The following is a 23,409-nucleotide window of genomic DNA, read 5'->3' on the forward strand; positions in this document are numbered from 1 at the left end:
GAAGGGATGGGACCGGATGCCATGATCTTAGTTTTCTAAATGTTGAGCTTCAAGCCAACTTGTTCACTCTTCTCTTTCAATTTCATCAAGAGGCTTTTGAGTTCCTCTTCATTTTCTGCCATAAGGGTGGTGTCATCTGCATATCTAGGTTATGGATATTTCTCCTGGCAATCTGAATCCAGCTTGTGCTTCTTCCAGCCCAGCATTCCTCATGATGCACTCTGCATATAAGTTAAATAAGCAGGGTGACAATATACAGTTTTGATGTACTCGTTTTCCTATTTGGAACCAGTCTGTTGTTCCATGTCCAGTTCTAACTGTTGCTTCCTGACCTGCATATAGGTTTCCCAAGAGGCAGGTGGTCTGGTATTCCCATTTCTTTCAGAATTTTCCAAAGTTTATTGTGATCCACAGTCAAAGGTTTTGGCATAGTCAATAAGCAGAAATAGATGTTTTGCTGGAACTCTCTTGCTTTTCCCATGATCCAGAAGATGTTGGCAATTTGGTCTCTTGTGCCTCTGCCTTTTCTAAAACCAACTTGAACATCTTGAAGTTCACGGTTCACGTATTGCTGAAACCTGGCTTAGAGAATTTTGAGCATGATTTTACTAGCATGTGAGATGAGTGCAATTGTGCTGTAGTTTGAGCATTCTTTGACATTGCCTTTCTTTGGGATTGAAATGAAAAGTGACCTTTTCCAGTCCTGTGGCCACTGCTGAGTTTTCCAAATGTGCTGGCATATTGAGTGCAGTACTCTCACAGCATCATCTTTCAGGATTTGAAATAGCTCAACTGGAATTCCATCACCTCCACTAGTTTTGTTCGTAGTGATGCTTTCTAAGGCCCACTTGACTTCACATTCTAAGATGTCTGGCTCTAGGTGAGTGATCACACCATCGTGGTTATCTTGGTCATGAAGATCTGTTCAGTTCAGTTCAGTTCAGTTGCTCAGTTGTGTCTGACTCTTTGCGACCCCATGAATCACAGCATGCCAGGCCTCCCTGTCCATCACCAACTCCCGGAGTTCACTCAAACTCATGTCCATCAAGTCGGTGATGCTATCCAGCCATCTCATTCTCTGTCGTCCCCTTCTCCTCCTGCCCCCAGTCCCTCCCAGCATCAGAATCTTTTCCAGTGAGTCAACTCGTCGCATGAAGTGGCCAAAGTATTGGAGCTTTAGCTTTAGCATCAGTCCTTCCAATGAACACCCAGGATTGATCTCCTTTAGAATGCTTTAGGTTGGATCTCCCTGCACTCCAAGGGACTCTCAAGAGTCTTCTCCAACACCACAGTTCAAAAGCATCCATTCTTCAGCGATCAGCTTTCTTCACAGTCCAACTTTCACATCCATACATGACCTCTGGAAAAACCATAGCCTTGATTAGATGGACCTTGGTTGGCAATGTAATGTCTCTGCTTTTAAATATGCTATCTAGGTTGGTCATAACTTTCCTTCCAAGTAGTAAGCATCTTTTAATTTCATGGCTGAAATCAGATTCCGCAGTGATTTTGGAGCCCAACAAAATAAAGTCTGACATTGCTTCCACTGTTACCCCATCTATTTCCCATGAAGTGATGGGACCAGAGGCCATGATCTTTGTTTTCTGAATGTTGAGCTTTAAGCCAACTTTTTCACTCTCCTCGTTCACTTTCATCAAGAGGCTTTTTAGTTCCTCTTCACTTTCTGCCAAAAGGGTTGTGTCATCTGCATATCTGAGGTTATTGATATTTCTCCCAGCAATCTTAATTCTAGCTTGTGCTTCTCCAGCCCGGCGTTCCTCATGATGTACTCTGCATATAAGTTAAATAAGCAGGGTGACAATATACAGCCTTGAAGTACTCGTTTTCCTATTTGGAACCAATCTGTTGTTCCATGTCCAGTTCTAAGTGTTGCTTCCTGACCTGCATACAGGTTTCCCAAGAGGCAGGTCAGGTGGTCTGGTATTCCCATCTTTTTCAGAATTTTCCACAGTTTGTTGTGATCCACACAGTCAAAGGCTTTGGCATAGTCAATGAAGGAGAAATAGATGTTTTTCTGAAACTCTCTTGCCTTTTCCATGATCCAGTGGATGTTGGCAAATTGATCTCTGGTTCCTCTGCCTTTTCTAGCTTGAACATCTGGAAGTTCACGGTTCGCGTATTGCTGAAGGCTGGCTTGGAGAATTTTGAGCATGACTTTACTAGCGTGTGAGGTGAGTGCAGTTGTGCGGTAGTTTGAGCATTCTTTGGCATTGCCTTTCTTTGGGATTGGAATGAAAACCTACCTTTTCCAGTCCTGTGGCCACTGTTGAGTTTTCCAAATGTGCTGGCATATTGAGTGCAGTACTTTCACAGCATCATCTTATAGAATTTGAAATAGCTCAACTGGAATTCCATCACCTCCACTAGCTTTGTTTTTAGTGATGCTTTCTATGGCCCCCTTGTCTTCACATTCCAAGATGTCTCGCTCTAGGTCTGTGATCACAGCATCGTGATTATCTTGGGATTTCCCTGGGGGTCCAGTGGTTAAGACTTTGCCTTCTAATGTACGGGATGTGAGTTCAATTCCTGCTATTGCTGACATAGAAGATCTGTTAGGTCCCTACTATTTCTGTCATTTATTGAGCCCACCTTTGCATGAAATGTTCCCTTGGTATGCTATTTAAAATAAATAAATTAATTAGAAAAATAAAAATTAAGAAATAAAGAAAACACTGTGAGAGGTGAAGGGAGGACTGAGTGTAGAACACTGGCTTTGGCTAAGAAAATAACTTGAGTTCCACCTTCTCTGATTTCCCAGTTTAACATAAGCATGTGTTTTACATGCCTTGGCTAAGGCAGAGAACATTGCAGTTTCTCATTCAAAGGCCTTGTATCCTCCCTTGGAGGATATCTTTGGTTTAAATCAGCACTGAATTTCCAGAGGGTCCTTCAAATCCCAGCTCAAAAATGAGCAGTCTATGAAAGTTCACATGATCCTCTTCTGCCCCCGCTCCCCCTAGTCAGATGTAACTCATCATCTGGGATTTCATAGCACATATATAGAACTTCTGCTTATGTCCTCAAAATTTTGTCTCTAAATCAATTTGCATGTAATGCATTTACTCTGATGGTTGGGGTGATCATGCCTGACTATCAACGAGGAATTGGACTGTTATTTCACAATGGAAGTAAGGAAGAACATGTCTGGGGTACATGAGATCCCTTATGGCATCTCTTACTATTACCATGCCAGTGATTAAAAGTCAGTGGAAAACTATGACAACCCAAGCCAGATAAGACTGCTAATGACCTTGACTTTTCAGAAATGAAGGTTTTGGTCACTCTGTCAGGTAAAGAACTACAGTCAGCTGAGGCTTTTGTTGAGAGTAAAGGGAATACTGAATGGATAGTGGAAGAATGTGGTTATGAATACTAGCTATGATTATGCGACCAAAGTGAAGAGGAACTCAAAAGCCTCTTGATGAAAGTGAAAGAGGAGAGTGAAAAGGTTGGCTTGAAGCTCAACATTCAGCAAACAAAGATCATGGCATCTGGTCCCATCACTTCATGGGAAATAGATGGGGAAACAGTGGAAACAGAGTCAGACTTTATTTTGGGGGGCTCCAAAATCACTGCGGATGCTGATTTCAGCCATGAAATTAAAAGATGCTTACTCCTTGGAAGGAAAGTTATGACCAACCTAGATAGTATATTAAAAAGCAGAAACATTACTTTGCCAACCAAGGTCCGTCTAGTCAAGGCTATGATTTTTCCAGTGGTCATGTATGGATGTGAGAGTTGGACTGTGAAGAAAGCTGATCACCGAAGAATAGATGCTTTTGAACTGTGTTGCTGGAGAAGACTCGAGAGTCCCTTGTACTGCAAGGAGATCCAACCAGTCCATTCTAGAGGAGATCAGTCCTGGGTGTTCATTGGAAGGACTGATGCTAAAGCTGAAACTCCAATACTTTGGCCACCTCATGCGACGAGTTGACTCACTGGAAAAGACTCTGATGCTGGGAAGGATTGGGGGAGGGAGGAGAAGGGGACGACAGAGAATGAGATGGCTTGATGGCATCACTGACTCGATGGACATGAGTTTGAGTGAACTCCGGGAGTTGGTGATGGACAGGGAGGCCTGGCGTGTTGTGATTCATGGGGTCGCAAAGAGTTGGACACGACTGACCAACTGAACTGATACTGATACTGAACTGATAGAAATGAGGACTATAATTATCGTGACTATTTCCCTCTCATTTTGTTTTAAATAGGTTTGTGTGAGTGTTTCTTCCTGGATGTTTTCACTAGATTAACTTTTTAATCAGTAAAGTAGATTTCCCTCTATAATATGAGTGGGCCTCTTCCAATCAGTTAAAGGCCTTGATAGAAGGCCCCAAGAAAAAGAGTATTTTCCAGTGCACTGCCTTTAGATTTTAACTGGAACTTCAGTTCTTCCTCCTTCTAAATGGAATATTGACTCCCCTTGAATTCAGCCCACTTGGTGCAGTCTGTAGATTGGATTTTCCAGTCTCCACAATTATATGAGCCAATTCCTCATAATAAATCTCTTTATGTATGTGATTAAATACAAATATATATAGATTCTGTTCTTTGGAGAGCCTTAACTAATACAGACAGAGAAAGGGGAGACTGGTTTTAAGTTAGAAGAGACTGTGTCTTTCTTTACCACTGAAGTGGGAGTCTCTTGAAAGGAACTGGGTTTGACCCTTTCCTATATCCTGAGGGCTCAGCACAGGACCTGGTACAAAGTAGGCACTCATGTAATCCCTATTAACCTGATGAGAGTTAAATTAACTGATCAATCAGTCCTAGGCTATGTCAGTGGAGCATGGCTAAGCACCTGAAGGAAGTTCTACTTGCTAGGCTGCCTAGAGTGGCCATGAAGCCACAGTGTAGGAAACAAACTCATCAAAAATAGTTCAACACTTTCTGAATAGTTTAAATAGATCAAAGCAATGAGTGGCTTTCAAAATTTAAAACTATCTGTCACAAGCATCGCAATAAACAAAAGCAACTTTCAGAATGAATTTACTTCATCTTTATGTCTCAAGCAACATTGTACTCCTTTCAGAAGTTTTTACAGAGCAACAGGAAGGATGATACAACAGACAGCCTTAGCCCTCTAATGTATTATCATCCTTAATCTTTAAGTTGTTGTAAACTAAAATCTTTCCAAATATAACAAAAGCAAATATTCACCAGGCACATACCACATGCCAGATTTCTTGTTTATATATTCACATATATTAATTACTTTAGCTCTCAGAATGGCCCTAAGAAGTAGGTATTAGTCTTATTCCTAGTTTATAAAAGAAACTGTGACACAGAATAGTTAAGCAATTTGTCTGAGGTCACAAGGTAATATAGCAGACCAAACAGGATAACACACTGTCTAGCTCCAGAGATAGTCACTTTTTTAAAAGAGTAAGTCACAAACCCAATTGTCATAATGCAGAAATCAAGCTTTATCTTGGATCCCTTATTGAGGTATAATTTGTCAGCTGGAGAGAAATGAAAGGAAGTTGAGCAATGTTGTGCCAAGCCATATTGTAAACCAAGGAAAAAAAGAAAAATCAGTAATACTGATCCTGTATTTATTTTAAATTCTGATATTTTGTCACATGTGAATTTTTACATTAATTTCAGTATTTTAAAGTATTTTATTAAAATATTATTTATACTTATTATTGAGTTTTTTTGGCACCCTCCTTAAATTGTGTGCCTTACTCACCTCATCTTAGTTTCAGCCCTGGAATTAAGTGGAGCAGAAGGAAAAAAAGAACATCTCTAATCACTTTGATCTATCCAGTGCTGCTTTCTCTATAGGTGCCCTGGAGCACCTATTTCCTGGGCAATCCAGATAATAGTGGGGCCTGGTTTTATGAGTATAGCCATGGATACCTCTTTGGATACCACAATACACCTTTGGTTAGGCTAAAGGGACATCTGAGGGCATCCTTTTTTTTTTTTTTTTCAAGAGGAAGGAACGTAGGCCTAGGGATGTGAAGGAAGAGAAAGGCCCCCAAGTTACCCAAGGCCAGGCCTAGAGCCCAGGGCTTCTGACTCTTCATTTAGTACTATTTCAATGGCTTGCCATCAGAAGGGAACTTTGGGTACTGTGGTATAATAAAAGTTAAATATTTGGTCCTTGTCCCCAGCTCCTGGCACATGAGCTTCCAAAACCCTTGGAAACTCCAGAGTAACAAGAGTATCTTTTATAAGCTAAAGGTATAACTGATCAATAGGGGCCTTTGGAGCTTCATATCCTGGGAGGGAAAGGCATCGTATTATTGCCCCTATTTAACAGAGTCAGAGTCTCAAGTTGATCTTAAACAACCTTAAGATTAGCTAACATTAGCAAAACCAGTATTGGACTTGGGTGTCTTGATTATCAAGTCTGTGTTAATTATACTACATCTAACTGTATTATCTTTCTAGCCTTGGATTTTAAAGTTCCTTTCTTCCTGAGAATCCAGACCATTTGATGTAAGCCATTTTTATTACTATTATTACTCTCATAAAAAGACCAAGGATGGACCAGGACTACAAAAACAGTTGCTTAAGTATTTCAAGTACTGTGAATGCCGTAGAATTCCCCAAGGATTTCTTGGTGACTTCCATCATTCCCTTTAATCATTGAGTCTGGACACTTTATCTTGCTGGAACCACCTCCCTGGATTTCACTTCCTGAGGCCTCACAAAGTCTGGCTTTCCCAAAGCAAGGGCCTTATCACACATGAATAGTTGTTGCCTTTGAGCATACAAAAACTATTGATTAGAAGTATGCTGATCATTTGTTCTCTGAGTAAAAAGAGGACCAGCATGGAGATCTGGCTGAAATGAAAACAGGTGTTCAGATTTGTCTGTTGATGCCCTTTGTATTAGGAGTAATGAACCAGTTTGAATCTGGACCAAGGAATTCAAGTGAGGAAAGGCTGGCAAGAAAGCAAGTGAGCAGAGGCAGCAAACAGAAGGCAAGCCAAGTGCCATAGAACTTTTCCTCGGGACCACACTTTGCAACTACCAAACTAACAAAACTAAACAAAACTCTCAACTTCATGACACCTCTCCCTGACCAAGAGCTTTTGTCATGCAACAGGTTTGAACTGCTGTGACTAGGTGTCTATTTCTGAGCAAGAATATTCAAGTTGGAGAGTAATGATTAGTGAAAGCTAAGTCACTAGGCCAGATATCTCTGGGGATTGAATTCTTAGCTGTAATTTCTCACCAGGGTTTAACCACAGAGCTGTAGCTACTTGTTCCCACATAGACTGACTCATGCAGACATAGAGACATATTAGAAAACAGGTATCTGCACACACCTCAAGCAAAAAGGTGCAAATTAACAGGCCCATAGATACAAATGCATACAAAAAAGTATCGAATGTCAAAATACCCAAAGATAAACTCAGATAAAAATATATTGATATAGAGAGATACAGGTATATAGAAAGGGAGAGACAGAAAGGGGGGCACACACAAAGACTTCGGTTAAAAAAACACATTGTAGTCATGCTCAAGGACAACCATACATGCATAAAAGAAGTACTCTAATTCAGATATGTAGATGGACAAAGATGCAAATATATTAGTAGGTATATTGCAGCCATGAAATTAAAAGACGCTTGCTCCTTGGAAGAAAAGTTATGACCAACCTTGATAGTATATTAAAAAGCAGAGACATTACTTTGCCAACCAAGGTCCGTCTAGTCAAGGCAATGGTTTTTCCCGTGGTCATGTATGGATGTGAGAGTTGGACTGTGAAGAAAGCTGATCGCCGAAGAATCGATGCTTTTGAACTGTGGTGTTGGAGAAGACTCTTGAGAGTCCCTTGTATTGCAAGGAGATCCAACCAGTCCATTCTAAAGGAGATCAATCCTGGGTGTTCATTGGAAGGACTGATGCTAAAGCTGAAACTGCAATACTTTGGCCACCTCATGCGACGAGTTGACTCACTGGAAAAGACTCTGATGCTGGGAAAGGTTGGGGGCGGGAGGAGAAGGGGACGACGGAGAATGAGATGGCTGGATGGCATCACCGACTCTGTGGACATGAGTTTGAGTGTACTCCGGGAGTTGGTGATGGACAGGGAGGCCTGGCGTGCTGTGATTCATGGGGTCGCGGAGAGTCGGACACGACTGAGCGACTGAACTGAACTGATATGTGAACAAGCATGCATATGCACAGAGATATAACAAAAAAAAACTACACTTACTACACTCACATAAGTACTCAACAGACATGGATATGAAGACAGAGAGGAAGAGAAGCCTCTGAACCCCTAAGCATCAGGTATTACATCTGCATTTATAAAACATCTTCTCCAAGGAAATGCATATAAACATGCCACCAGTTAGCACCGAAGATGATCATGAACCCAAAGGATATAATAAATGTAAATCAAATTACATATGCCTTAAAAATCTCACAGTCCACCATCCAGTCTGCTACAGGAAAGAAAGCCAAATACATTGGCAGAAGCAGGGTGTGTGTAAGTCATAAAAAGTCCTCAATTTATCTCATAGGAAAATTAACCTCAGGGAGAAAAGGTTAATGCTCCCATTTTTTTTTTTTGGTAGTCTTAAAATAAACCCATTTTAAAACCATTTTAAAAATTGTTTCCATTCCACATACTGGAAGCTCTAATATTTGCAATTTGTCTAATAAAAAGAAAGCTTGGAGAAAATAAATGATTTTGGATGTCCAGTAAGTTCCAAAGGAACTAAGAAAAGAGATCTTACCTCATTAATATGCTCAGTTCCTGGTCCCTGAGGTTTCAAGTATCCACCAATGTTCTTGCAGGTTTCTAGTGTCTTGGAGCCCTGGTCAAAGTTATCTGTGGTAAAAGAATACCCTTTAGATTGAATACCGACTGCAACTTCTTTTAGAGAGGTTCTGGCTGCTGGTCAACCTAGTAACCACTCAGAACCACCAGAACTGAGGTGAATGAGGCACGGGAGGTAAGGTCATGCTCAAGTGATTCCAGTAATGGGGAGAAATATCGGAAAGAGAAAATTTTTTTAAAGTAGCATTTAAAAATCACATAAAGCTACACAGAAGGAAACTTAACCAAGGAGTTGAAAAACCTACACTCTGAAAACTATAATATTAATGAATGAAATTGGAGATGATAAAAGGGATGGAAAGATATCCAGTGCTCTTGAACTGTAAGAAGTAATACTGTTTAAATGGCCATACTCCCCAAAGCAATCTACAGACGTAAAGTAATCCCTACCAAAATACTCATGACATTTTTCACAAAACTATAACAAATTATCCCAAAATGTATGTGAAGTGAAAGTTGCTCAGTTGTGTCCTACTCTTTGTGACCCCATGGACTATACAGTCCATGGAATTCTCCATGCCAGAATACTGGAGTGGGTAGCCTTTCCCTTCTCCCAGGGATCTTCTCAACCAAGGACTGAACCCAGGTCTCCCACATTGCAGGTGGATTCTTTTCCTGCTGAGCCACAAGGGAAGTCCAAGAATACTGAATGGGAAGCCTATCCCTTCTCCAGTGGATCTTCCTGACCCAGGAATTGAACCGGAGTCTCCTGCATTGCAGGCAGATTCTTTACCAACTGAGCTATGAGGGAAGCACTCCCAAAATGTATATGGAACCACAAAAGATCCTGAAGCCACAGAAATAATGAAATATTGACATTTGCAGCAATGTGGATGCACCTAGAGAATAATATGCTTAGTCTAATAAGTCAGAGAAAGAATGTACTATATGCTACAAATTGCAGGTAAAATATAAAATAAAATTAAAGTAAATCAATATGCAAAACAGAAACAGACTCACAGATATAGAAAATAAGATTGTGATTGCCAAAGAAGAGAGTTAAGGAGAGAGGGATAAATTAGGAGTATGAGATTAATAGACACACGTGGTCTGAAAGACATGGTCTGAGGTTCAGTCTGGCCCTAACAAATTTTTCCTGTTTTTTTTTTTTGCTGTGAGATTAAAGAGCAGTATAAAATCCTGTTGTTACCATAAATGTAGGTTTATGTTCCACATAAAGAAACTTAGTGGGAGAGTAGCAATGCCTGAAGAGCCTGGTGCTGTGCTCTTGATGTGGTGAGCAAGTCTGTGATGGATGGTGAATGTGTTTTCCTGAATTGTTATCACCCCAATGTTGTACTTTTCTTTCCTCCTTTATTTGGTTAAAATTGTAGAATTTTTTTTTTTTGGCCTACCATTTTCCTAATAATTTTTGATGATATAACTCTTCATCCCCCTGTCTACCCAAGTAACTCATTCTTTAATAAAGCTTGTTATTTTGGCATAATTTGGTAGGGTTCAAAACAAATATGTACCAGTATAGTTGTCATTTTATTTTAAATTTATATATATATACCATGACTTGGCTTACAATAGTTTTATGATTCTAACCACTTATATAGGCCATTTGGTTATCATTTATGAAAGAATAATGTGAAGCTAAAGTAATTGCTAAGCTCTGAATGGAAATAAAATGTTCAAGAAAAGTAATTGCCTCTGCTTTATTTTGTCCTCAAAATAAATATTGGAAATAGCCAGGCACTGAACTTGGGGTTAAGGGTGCTGTTGTTTTAATCTAGTGTATTTGCTTACAAGAGACAAAATGCAAAAATGGACTACTAAGTAGATTTAAAATGTTGTGAAATAGTCTATATTGCAACTGTTTTGGAATTTGCGCATTTATTCCATTTATTGGCTAGAAAAATGAAATTTTTAATAATATAAACTATTATATATAAAATGGATAAGCAACAAGGATATACTATGTAGTATAGGTAGTTATACCTACTATCTTACCCATAACCTATAATGGAATATAATCAGCAAAAATACTGAATCGCTATGACATGCCCATGAAACTAACATAATACTCTAAATTGACCACATTTCAATTAAAAAAAAAAAAAAGAAAGAAAACCAGAAAGAGAACTCAGGTCTTCTAACACCTGTCTCAGTCATTAAGCATATCTAAAGGACCTAACAGAAACAGAAGATATAAAGAACAGGTGGCAAGAATACACAAAAGAACTGTACAAAAAAGATCTTCACAACCAAGGTAATCACGATGGTGTGATTACTCACTTAGAGCCAGACATCTTGGAATGTGAAATCAAGTAGGCCTTAGAAACCATCACTACGAACAAAGCTAGTGGAGGTGATGGAGTTCCAGTGGAGCTATTTCAAACCCTGAAAGATGATGCTGTGAAAGTGCTGCACTCAATATGCCAGCACATTTGGAAAACTCAGCAGTGACCACAGGACTGGAAAAGGTCAGTTTTCATTCCAATCCCAAAGAAAGGCAATGCCAAATAATGCTCAAACTACTGCACAATTGCACTCATCTCACACGCTAGTAAAGTCATGCTCAAAATTCTCTAAGCCAGGCTTCAGCAATATGCGAACCGTGAACTTCCAGATGTTCAAGCTGGTTTTAGAAAAGGCAGCCGAACCAGAGATCAAATTGCCAACATCCTCTGGATCATGAAAAAGGCAAGAGAGTTCCAGAAAAACATCTATTTCTGCTTCATTGACTATGCCAAAGCCTTTGACTGTGTGGATCACAACAAACTGTGGAAAATTCTGAAAGAGATGGGAATACCAGGCCACCTGACCTGCCTTTTGAGAAATGTGTATGCAGGTCAGGAAGCAACAGTTAGAACTGGGCATGGAACAACAGACTGGTTGCAAATAGGAAAAGGAGTACGTCAAGGTTGTATATTGTCACCCTGCTTATTAAACTTATATGCAGAGTACATCATGAGGAAAGCTGGGCTGGAACAAGCACAAGCTGGAATCAAGATTACCAGGAGAAATATCAATAACATCAGATATGCAGATGACACCACCCTTATGGCAGAAAGTGAAGAGGCACTCAAAGCCTCTTGATGAAAATGAAAGAGGAGAGTGAAAAGGTTGGCTTGAAGCTCAACATTCAGCAAACAAAGATCATGGCATCTGGTCCCATTATTTCATAGGGAAACAGTGGAAACAGTGTCAGACTTTATTTTTTGGGGCTCCAAAATCACTGCGGATGCTTATTGCAGCCAGGAAATTAAAAGACGCTTACTCCTTGGAAGGAAAGTTATGACCAACCTAGATAGTATATTAAAAAGCAGAGACATTACTTTGCCAACAATGGTCCGTCTAGTCAAGGCTATGTTTTTTCCCGTGGTCATGTATGGATGTAAAAGTTGGACTATGAAGACAGCTGATCGCCGAAGAATTGATGCTTTTGAACTGTGTTGCTGGAGAAGACTCTTGAGAGTCCCTTGTACTGCAAGGAGATCCAACCAGTCCATTCTAAAGGAGATCAATCCTGGGTGTTCATTGGAAGGACTGATGCTAAAGTTGAAACTGCAATACTTTGGCCACGTCATGCGACGAGTTGACTCACTGGAAAAGACTCTGATGCAGGGAGGGATTGGGGGCAGGAGGAGAAGGGGATGACAGAGAATGAGATGGCTGGATGGCATCACCGACTCGATGCACATGAGTTTGAGTGAACTCCGGGAATTGGTGATGGACAGGGAGGCCTGGCGTGCTGTGATTCATGGGGTTGCAAAGAGTCGGACATGACTAAGCGACTGAACTGTACTGAACTGAACTCAGCAACCTCTAAGGACCTTCTTAGTTTTGACAGTGAAGGATTATCTCCCTTCAGAATTCTTCACTCTTTCCTTTCACCACCTTGCTGGCTTCTGGGGGTTTCTGAGGGATATGATGCTACAAAAGATCCAAGTTTGCAATTTCTTTGGCTCCTACCTTAATGAAATTCTGGCAAGGAATCGCAGGGTTGGAAATAAGCTCCAAGTCAAAGCATCCCACATGTTCTCCACACATGAATTGAAGATAATATAAAAGAAGTGGCCAGTTCAGAGCAACAACAGATCTTTTGGGATTGAGGGAATCTTTGGCTCGTAGACAACTAGGATCAAGGTTCCCAGAGCTTGTAGACACTATAGAAAACTTTGGAAAGGAATGTTATGAAATCTTGTGTATCCTTAGTATTCATGCAAATTATGTTGCTATAAAAATGACTGGTGGTGGGGTCTGTTAGGAGACTGTTTGTGTGTGGTCTAAGGCCCATGGGTAAGAGAGCATGGATTCTCCCAGTTGTACCAAAAGATGGAGCTTTACTTGCAAGTGACAACAGTCTAGCAGGCAGGGTCAGTGGCCTGAGTTAGAAAGGGTATACCCTGAAGTTCTAGGAGGTAACTGGTTTTGGTTGGGGGAAATCTGTTTTGAGTGAGGTAAATGAAGTTGCCTTGAGCCTTGAGGGGCTTTCCATGGTCAGTGGTCAGCAAAACAGGGAAGGATTTGGACCCACAGAGAGTAATTCTAAGCAAGATGCAAGAGAGACAGGGCTAGAATGACACCATGGGAGGTGGGAACAATGGGACTAGTCCATTTGACACCAGGAGGAAGGTGTATATAGGAGTACCATGAAAATGGTGAAGAGGGGGAACTAGAGTTTATGAGACCTGGAAGGTACTGGGTATAGAGGGTCTGGGGGGGGAAATAAGGCTTTAGCAAGATGGGATATTTGAGTGTATTGAGATTAAAGGCCTCAAATAAGAAAAGAAGAGCATGGAGAGGGAAAAATTGATACCTTGTCATTGCTAATGTGAATTTTCAAGTGCCAATGAGGAAGAGTACTAGGGAACTGGGGGAAAGAGTTGTCAGAGAAGTAGGGTAATGTCAACACAATCTGTCTGTTCATGAGGCCTGCCAAGCATGTCCCACCTCAAGAAAAAAAAAAGGGCATGAAAGGCTTACCTGTGCAAAGCTTCCTGGATCTCCTCCAACCCACTTGATCCAGCTCCATGGGGATGCTCTGTGAGATGGACAGAGAATGGCATTTTTCCAGAAGGATTTTGAGTGGTGCAGTCCTTGGTGATGGTTCAGCTGGGGGAAGGAAAGTCTGCAAAGAAAACTGTTCAGGATCAGTTACTCATGGGGTTGGGGTGTGGGCCAACACTTTGCTTAAACAAAAGAACTTCCAATCTGAAATATCATCTGATCCAGCCTCCAAATTCAGGCAGGGTTACTATGTATTATCAATAAATGTGATCAAAGATCCAAATACAAAGAGCTTAAAAGACATCAAGGAGTGTAGAAAAGGAAAATAAACTAACCTATTTAAAGAAAATAGTATCTGTTTGTTTACTCTTTCTTAGGCATTTTTTGTGTGTTTGGTTACTATTAAGATGGAGGAAGTGAGGATTCTGCATCTGCTATAAACTTTAACCTTTACTCAATGTGAGGCCTGGGGCAAGTTAATTTATCTCTCTAAGTATCAGTTTCTTCAACTACATAAAAGGGATTGTGATAACACCTAACTTGCAGAATTATTAGGATTCAAAAATGAGGTAATGCATGTAAAGCACAAAAATGAGAATGAGAGAGTGAGAGACAATGATTGAAAGAAAGACAAACTTTCTCTTGCCAGAGCACATTTTAGCTAAGACCAAGTCCTCTCCTTTGATATCAACATAACCATCTGTTTTTTATCCCAACCTTTCTTTTCCAAAATCCTGACCTCCAAGTGGAAAAAGAGGGAAGTAACTAACATCTATGAAATAACTGTATAGCACAATATTATGTATTAGATACCCTGCTGAGTATATTTATGCATATTGTCTCATTCAGTCTTCATAACTACTCCATAAGGTAGCTAGTAGCCCATTTTACAATACGGAAACCAAGGGTCAGAAAAAATAAATGAGTTGCCCACAGTCTCACAACTACTAAATTGTAGGTCTATCTAACTACAGACCAGAAAAGATAAATAGTTCTTTGAGTTGACATTCTTAAAGTTCCCTCTTAATATCCGTAAGTCACATGAACATAGTACAGGTTTCTTTCACCTGTACTATTCATCCCTGAGAAGATTGGATGTGGAGAGAAGTTAACAATTTGGATGGAACAAGTGTAAAAAACTAATAAAAACTTCAATTAAATAAAGTCCATACATGCATTAATATACAGTATCTGTCTTTCTCTTTCTGACTTACTTCACTTTGTATAATAGGCTCTAGGTTCATCCACCTCATTAGACATCCTGTATGGGAGGGGAGTTTAGGGAAGAATGGCTACATGTATATGTATGTCTGAGTCTCTTTGCTATTCACCAGAAATTATTGCAACATTGACTATACTCCAATACAAAATGAAAAGTTAAAAAGAAAAAATAAACAAAGTCCAGAGATCAGAACGGGGAGCTCTTAGGACCTGTAATGATAGCAGAGCCCAACAAGAAGAAGAGTTCTTTCCTAGCAAGTGAAGTGAAACTGTTAGTCACTCAGTTATATCTAATTCTTTGCAACCCTATGGACTATAGCCCACCAGGCTCCTTTATCCAGGAGATTCTCCAGGAAAGAATATTGGAGTGGGTTGCCATTCCCTTCTCTAGGGGATCTTCCCCACCCAGGGATCAAATCCCAGGGATCCCAACCAGGGATCTCCTGCATTGCAGGCAGATTATTTACCATCTGAGTTACTGGGGAAGCCCTTCTTATCAAGGACTAAGTCAATGAAAAGCCGAGGGCTTTTTGTTTACTATAGCCCTCCAAACTTCCTTTTCATCTCTAAGAACATGTTCTTGGGGCTTCCCTGGTGGCAGAGTGGTAAAGAATCTGCTGGCCAATTCAGGAGACATAGGTTCCCTGGTCTGGGAAGATCCCATATTCCATGGAGCAACTAAGCCTGTGAACTATAACTATTGAGCGTATGCTCTAGAGCCTGGGAACCACAACTACTGAGCCCATGTGCCACAACTATCGAAGCCCAGGCACTCTAGAGCCCATGTTCTACAGCAGGAGAAGCCACTGCAATGAGAAGCCTGGGTACTGCAACAGTATATTAATATATATATATATATATATATGGAATTTAGAAAGATGGTAACGATGACCCTATATGCGAGACAGCAAAAGAGACACAGATGTAAAAAAACAGACTTTTGGACTCTGTGGGAGAAGGCAAGGGTGGGATGATTTAAGAGAATAGCATTGAAACATGTATATTATCATATGTGAAATAGATCACCAGTGCAGGTTTGATGCATGAGACAGGGTCCCCAGGGCTGGCACACTGGGATGACCTGAGGGATGGGATGGAAAGGGAGGTGGGAGGGGGTTCAAGATGGGGAACACATGTACACCCATGGATGATTCATGTCAATGTATGACAAAAACCACTACAATTTTGTAAAATAGTTAGCCGCCAATTAAAATAAATAATTTTTAAAAAATAAATAAAAACAAACAAACAAACAAACAAAAAGCTCTAGATATAAACTATTACCTACACTATGCCTGGAGACCTCAGTCCTCAGGAAAAGTAGAGAGAGTCAACCAATTTATAAAAATAGCAATAAGAAAGAATCCAATAGACCTCTTTGGGGTGGAGAAAGGCCCTATATTTAGCTCTTTAGCACTCACATTGTACTTAGAAAACAAGTCAGTCTTAGCAACTGTGAGACATTATATGGGAGATCCTTTGTCTATGTAAATGACCTCCTCCTAGACCCAGAAACCCAAGCCCTTTGTTCCTATGCTATGACTATTGGGCAATTTCAGTGAGAGATGTGCTTATGGGCAAATAATCAGGACTCAAAGGAGCTCAAATAGTCACCTTTGTATGCTCTTGGGACCCAGGTGCTAAGCAAAGTTCGGAAAGATGAGTCTCAAGGGTCTCAACTTCCTCCTACATGGAAGGTCCCATACCCTACTTTTTTATTACTACAGCAGTCAAGGTACCAGGACACAACTCCTAGATTCACCACTCTCGAGTCAAGCTGTAGAAGGAAAAAGAAGATGCTCAGTTCACCTGCGAACCTCTGGGAGACCTCTGATATCTATTCAAGACTACAGATTAGTGCCATTCAGATGAATATTCAGGAAATTGAATTTCTCAGGTTAAGCCTGCTGCTCCGCCTATACTTTATTACAGTTACCCTCTTGATTTTCTTTTCCAGGGAAACTCTTTCCATATTTGTTATACTCAGACCCCATAAGTCTCATGCCTTAGACACCATGATGTGACACCTCTTTCTTGTCTGTCTGGCTGGCTTAGGCTATTCATAGATACATCCTTTAAGACTGGCCATCACCAAGGTCACCAAGCGCCTGAACAAATCTCACTGTTGGGTATGATTTATGGCCTGATCTGGCCATAAAACAAAATTTTGCCAATGGTAACTTGCTTGAGTGCTACCTATTGGCCATTACTGTACCCTTTGCCAACCTAACACAAGTCAATGGGAGTTGGTTAGGTTCCACTCTCAATTCTGCAAAACCTAAATGAGTTAACTCAGAAAGAAAAAATATTTTAAAGGTCGGGGAAGTTGAAGCAATATCTGGCATCATGCCCTTATGCTTTGTGAGTTACCCTTGGTGAGATGAAAAACCACTCATAAAGATGTCTAGTGATCTCTTCATTGGGGCACTTAACTCATCCTTCCACTGTAACTGGACTATGGAGCTACTGAACTCTCAACTCTGGGTTGCTAGATTCAAATATGCTAAAGCTAAAAGCTTCCCAGGACACACTTCAGAAAGAATTACCTGATGTGAAAGTCTAACCACCAATCCTTGGGGCTGGAAATGGAACCTTCTTCCCCAAAATTGGAAAACAAGTGGCACAGTGTATGGATACTAGACCTACAACAATACCAATAACTTCCCTAACAATAATAATGGAGCCTGGTTTGCAGATGCCCACAAACAATTATATACGTCTATCTGAGTTGAGATTGGGGGAGGATCTGGGGAATGTATGGGGAACAAATCTCTGAAACCCTGACCAAGATTGTGGAAATGGATGATGAATAAGACCATGCTACACTAACCATTCCTTGCACACCCTCTTAATATCATTTCACTCACCTTCTGAAACACCATTTGTCAACTAATGAGAACACATCCCTCATGCCAAACATCACCCTCAATAGTGACACAGTATTAGTGACTACAGATAAATACTGATGGTATCTATCACTTGCCCTTAGATAACACTGTCACCCAGACCCTGAGGACCCCAAGGCCTAAGAATAACAAAAGGGGTAGGCTCAACACCCCTTGCCACCACAGCTCAGCAGGAAATAGTCAGAGAGATCTTGGTGCCCCTACTCCCAAAAGTCTATTGACAGCTTGGCAGGGGTGGCACTCCAAAATAGGCAGGCTCTAGATCTTTTGAATGCAGAAAAAGGAGAAACCTGTGCCATCCTGAATGAGACTTGCTGTTTTGGAGTTAACACCTCAATCAAAGTTGAAGAAAGCTTTTCAGTCTTCAAAAAGATCATATAAATCACCCAAGATCTTAATGATTGAGCAGGGGCACCTCCAGATTGGCTCCAGTCCCTCTTTGGGATCTTCTCTTGGAAAGGAGGGATTTGGAGTTGGCTACTGCCCCTGCTGATCCCTGTTGTCACCATACTAATTCTGCTCATGGTTGTTCCATGCATTATCAACTGCTTAACTCATTTTATTTCTGCCCAGGTAACCGAATTACAAAATGCCATAATGCTACAGAGCGGATACACAGAACTACAGATAAATACTGATGGTATCTATCACTTGCCCTTAGATAACACTGTCACCCAGACCCTGAGGACCCCAAGGCCTAAGAATAACAAAAGGGGTAGGCTCAACACCCCTTGCCACCACAGCTCAGCAGGAAATAGTCAGAGAGATCTTGGTGCCCCTACTCCCAAAGAATTGGGCCTCCCATCTCTTGAGGGGGGCATGTTAGGCAGTTAGAGTAGGAAGAAAAGGGTCCAAAATTGCAGTCAGAGGAAGTGATGACTAGGAGATCACACACACACAGAGTGTGAACAAAGAAAAAAAAAGGAGAACTGTAGAACTGATTGAAGACTTTTGCTGGGAAAACATACCTGGCACATCCGCTTCCCTGTTTGGTCTCAGGCTCATGCCTCATTTTCATAGGGCACAAGCAATTAAGCCCCAGGTACCACCCAGGGGAGGGTAAAAGTGATATAAAAATGAAAGCCAAGATTGAATGGGGCCACTCCTGCAGGGTTTGGCCTGCTCTCATGTCTCGAGAGTGTACTGCTTACTGCTTGCTCAATAAACCTTGCCTCCCCGAGCTATCCTGTTCTGTCATTTAAATTCTTTGCTATGACAAGATAAGAACCAAGGGAGAGAAAATTGACCTAGCACTTTCCTTCCCCACCACCTAGTGTCAGTAGATTGGCTTTGCTGCCCATCAGGTGAGTAGGCCAAGTTTGGTTTGGAAACAATAGCAAAACTCAAAAAGAAGAGGAAAGACTCATATTCTTTCCTGGCAAGAACTCAGCCAATGAAAAGCCATGGACTCTTTATTTACTATAGCCTTCCCAACTTTCTTTTCTCCTGTATAAAAGAGTTCTCCTTCCCTTTCTGTGCAAGGACATATACATGGCCTGCCAAAGTTGAAGACCATGAATTGCATTTCTTTGCAGCTTTCCAAGAAACCCATCTTTGCTGGAGAAATATCTAGCAGTCTATTTGTTTTAGGTCAACACGGGTAAGGTTCTCCGCCAAATTCGTAACCCAGATTCCAAGGGCTGAGACAAGTTATCAAAGTCAGTTAATTCTTAGGCACAACAAAAGCCACTGGGTAGTACTGAAAATAAAGCAGTAGAAGGTACAAGTTACTGTACTAAATGTGTATGAATCCTTAGACATGGTCTCAAGGTTGCTTTTTATAATTCTCCTTAAATCCTAACTAACTCTGTCTCCTAGATCCATAAATTGTTAGAGCTGGAAAGCCGCTTATGGTCATACAATCTAACCCCCTCATTAAACAGATGGGAAAAAAACTGAGCCCCAGAAATGGAAGGGGTTCGATCATTTAATTCTTTTGATTTTGGATAAAGGGAAGGGGAGATACCCACAGAGCATGAAGTCAAATTCTACAGTAAGATTTTGGGGATACTTGCCCCTAAATCCTCTTTATATGATCTGAACATCTTCACTTCTCTGGTAACAACTACTGACACTCCACTAATTTCAACATCATTTTGCGGTAGGGGTTTACCATTCTCTGTGAGGATGAAAACAGACCTCCATATTGATTAACCTAATTAAATCGCTTTCCAGGTTGTACCTGGGGCCAGAGCTCTAGTTGGAGGAGTATACATTGTATTAAGGCTGCCATAACAAATCACCACAAACTGAGTGGCTTAAACAACCAGAATTTCTTCTCACAGCTCTGGTGGCTGGAAGGTTGAAATCAAGGTATCAGCAAGGACATGCTCTCTATGAACACTCCAGGGATGAATATTTCCTTGCCTCCTAGCTCATGGTACCTCTCAGCAATCCTTGGAATTCCTTGGCTTGCAGGTATATTACTCCAACCTTTGTATCAGTCATTCCATGGTCTTCTTCCCTGTGTCTTTGTGTTATTGTACAAATTTCTCAATTCTCATAAACACATCAGTCATTGGATTAGGGCCCACACTAATCCAGTATGATGCCATTTTAACTTGACTGCATCTACAAACACCCTATTCCCAAATAAGGTCACATTCACAGGTACTGAGGGTTAGGACTTGAAGATCTTGCAAAATTCTATGCAATTCAGGAGGACGCAGCCTTTTGGAAACTGAGCTTGGAGGGATACCAGAACTAAGCAGCTTTAAGCTAAGAGGACAGGGGTAGGGGCCTCTAAAGCGGTCAGAGGCTAAGAAAAACAAGATGAAAGTCAGCCAACTGTACTTTTACTAAGGCACATTCTGAATTAAGGTTACACTATCCATAGCCTATAATGTCTTTAAGGAAAATATACTACTGGCTGCCAAATTGGGGCTGCAACAGCATCAACTTCACAATTTGGTGCATTCAGAAACACCTTGATGTAGTACTCATTTTGGACTTTCCTCTTCCTTTTCAAGTGTCCTTTAAGGACTGGATAGCAGAACCCACAAGCAGTGGGAGGCAGTCTTACTCACTCAGGGAGTACCCTGCCCACCTCTCCATATATATATATATATATCAGTCAGTTCATTCACTCAGTCGTGTCCAACTCTGTGACCCCATGGACTGGAGCACACCAGACATCCTTGTCCATTACCAACTGCCAGAGTTGACTCAAACTCAAGTCCATTGAGTTGGTGTTGCCATCCAAACATCTCATTCTCTGTTGTCCTCTTCTCCTCCTGCCCCCCAATCCCTCCCAACATCAGGGTCTTTTCCAATGAGTCAGTTCTTCTCATCAGGTGGCCAAAGTATTGGAGTTTCAGCTTCAGCATCAGTCCTTTCAATGAATATTCATGACTGATTTCCTTTAGGATGGACTGGTTGAATATCCTTGCAGTCCAAGGGACTCTCAAGAGTCTTCTCCAACACCACAGTTCAAAAGCATCAATTCTTGATTTCTCAGCTTTCCTTATAGTCCAACTCTCACATCCATACATGGCTACTGGAAAAACCATAGCCTTGACTAGATGGAAATTTGTCGGCAAAGTAATGTCTCTTCTTTTTAATGTGCTGTCTAGGTTGGTCATAGCTTTTCTTCGAAGGAGCAAGCATCTTTTAATTTCATGGCTAAAGTCACCATCTGCAGTGATTTTGGAGCCCAAGAAAATAAAGTCTGTCACTGTTTCCATTGTTTCTCCACTTATTTGCCATGAAGTGATGGGACCAGATGCCATGTTTTTTGCATGTTGAGTCTTAAGCCAGCTTTTTCACTCTCCTCTTTCACTTTCATCAAGAGGCTCTTCACGTTCTGCCATAAGGGTGGTATCACCTGTGTATCTGAGGTTATTGGTATTTCTCCTGGCAATCTTGATTCCAGCTTGTGCTTCATCCTGTCCAGCATTTCTCATGATGTACTCTGCATAAAAGTTAAATAAGCACGGTGACAATTTACAGCCTTGATGTACTCCTTCCCAACCAGTCTGTTGTTCCATGTCTGGTTTTAACAGTTGATTCTTGACCTGCATACAGATTTCTCAGGAGGCAGGTAAGGTGTAGGGGTTAATAATAGGCCACCTGTTGCTCTGGCTAAGTCATGGGAAAAGAATAAAAGCAAATTATAGCAATACAGTACAATTTAAAGTACCGAAAGAAGGGAATCATGAGCAATGTTTAACAATGGTTCATTAAAGTTCCAATAGCCGGCCGTCACTTATTTTTTTTTTACCCCCTCACCCCCATTTTTAAAAGCTGCCTTAAGAGACATATATATGGCTGGTATCGTTCTGAGATTTCTGAATTTCCCATGCTTAACCCCAGTTTCAATACCTGAGAGAGTATTACTTAATGCAAAGGGGCATTTTCAGAGGCCTCAGCCCACTCTTCTTCAGGACCCTGCACTGATATTTCATCTTTAGCTTTGCTCTTGGCAATCCTTCACTTTGGAGCTCCATGTTGGGCACCACTTGCTGTGATCAGTGCAGCAAATAGCGATCAAAAGTGGTCAATGCACAGTCTGGGAAAAAGAAGCTAGAGACGGAATTAAAGCTTTAAAGATGGGACTGGGGGACTAAAGACCTCTTGGATCAGGAGCCCCATTCCTTGGCGTCACAACACTTTTATTTAGTGTCTTGGCAAGCAGAAAGTATCTGTTGTGCTACAATGAAGTCAGCCTCCGGTGTCCCCAGTCTTGTCTTTCATTTTATTGATTACTTTGAACTATCTTTGTTATTTTCTTATAGAAGTGGTATCACCCAGCTGGAGGTCAGAGACCCACATACGCCTTGGGAAAACATCTTCGTGTGTGCACAAGCAGCATTCTGAACTTGTGCTGACCTGGCATTCCAAGGTCCACACTATGTTTTCCCTTAGCGTTGCAGGGCTTGACGGCCCCAACTAATCAACATGATGTACTTTTGTTTAGATTATACTGTATTGCTATATTTTGCTTTTATTCTTTCCCCATGGTGTTTTTCTCATGGTTTAGCCAGAGCAACAGGCTGCTGAATATTAACCTCTGCATTTCCGGTTCTAACTGTTGCTTCTTGACCTGCATACAGGTATGTCAGGAGGCAGGTGAAGGAGGTCTGGTATTCCAATCTCTTGAAAATTTTTTCACACTTTGTTGTGCTCTACACAGTCAAAGGCTTTAGCATAATCAGTTAAGCAGAAGTAGAAGTTTTTCTGGAATTATCTTGATTTTTCTATGCACCAACAGATCTCGGCAATTTGAACTCTGATTCTTCTACCTTTTCTAAATCCAGCTCAAACATCTGGAAGTTCATGGTTCATGTACTGTTCAAGTCTGCCTTGGAGAATTTTGAGCATTACTTTGCTAGTATGTGTGATATATATGTGTGTATATATATATTTAACCTAAGAACTTCCTTACTTTAAAACAAAAAAAAATAAATCAGCTTTACCATAATGGGTCTTACAGATGCAAATAAAACATTAAGATAATTAATGTTAATTAGGTTGATTAACAAGGAAATAAGATAAAAC

At 40.9% G+C, this 23,409-nt stretch overlaps 1 protein-coding gene across 5 annotated transcripts in view; it reads right to left on the reverse strand.

Annotated features, from left to right (window-relative positions):
- ARHGEF9 (Cdc42 guanine nucleotide exchange factor 9) overlaps positions 1–23,409 on the reverse strand; it is a 515,595-nt gene that overhangs the window by 346,022 nt on the left and 146,164 nt on the right. For 4 of the 5 annotated variants that reach the window (XM_088834154.1, XM_055438785.2, XM_088834153.1 and 1 more), the window contains 2 exons: positions 13,763–13,907; positions 8,724–8,818 (listed from right to left, as the gene is read on the reverse strand). In XM_088834154.1, the coding sequence (XP_088690280.1) occupies positions 8,724–8,818; positions 13,763–13,907 (240 nt within the window). Of the gene's footprint in view, positions 1–8,723; positions 8,819–13,762; positions 13,920–23,409 lie in introns of all 5 variants that reach the window. The other variant, XM_088834156.1, reaches the window with a different exon arrangement.

The sequence above is a fragment of the Moschus berezovskii genome, chromosome X (genome assembly GCF_049115385.1).
Source record: "Moschus berezovskii isolate FMDL1 chromosome X, NW_MosBer_1.0, whole genome shotgun sequence".
Lineage (NCBI taxonomy): Eukaryota > Metazoa > Chordata > Mammalia > Artiodactyla > Moschidae > Moschus > Moschus berezovskii.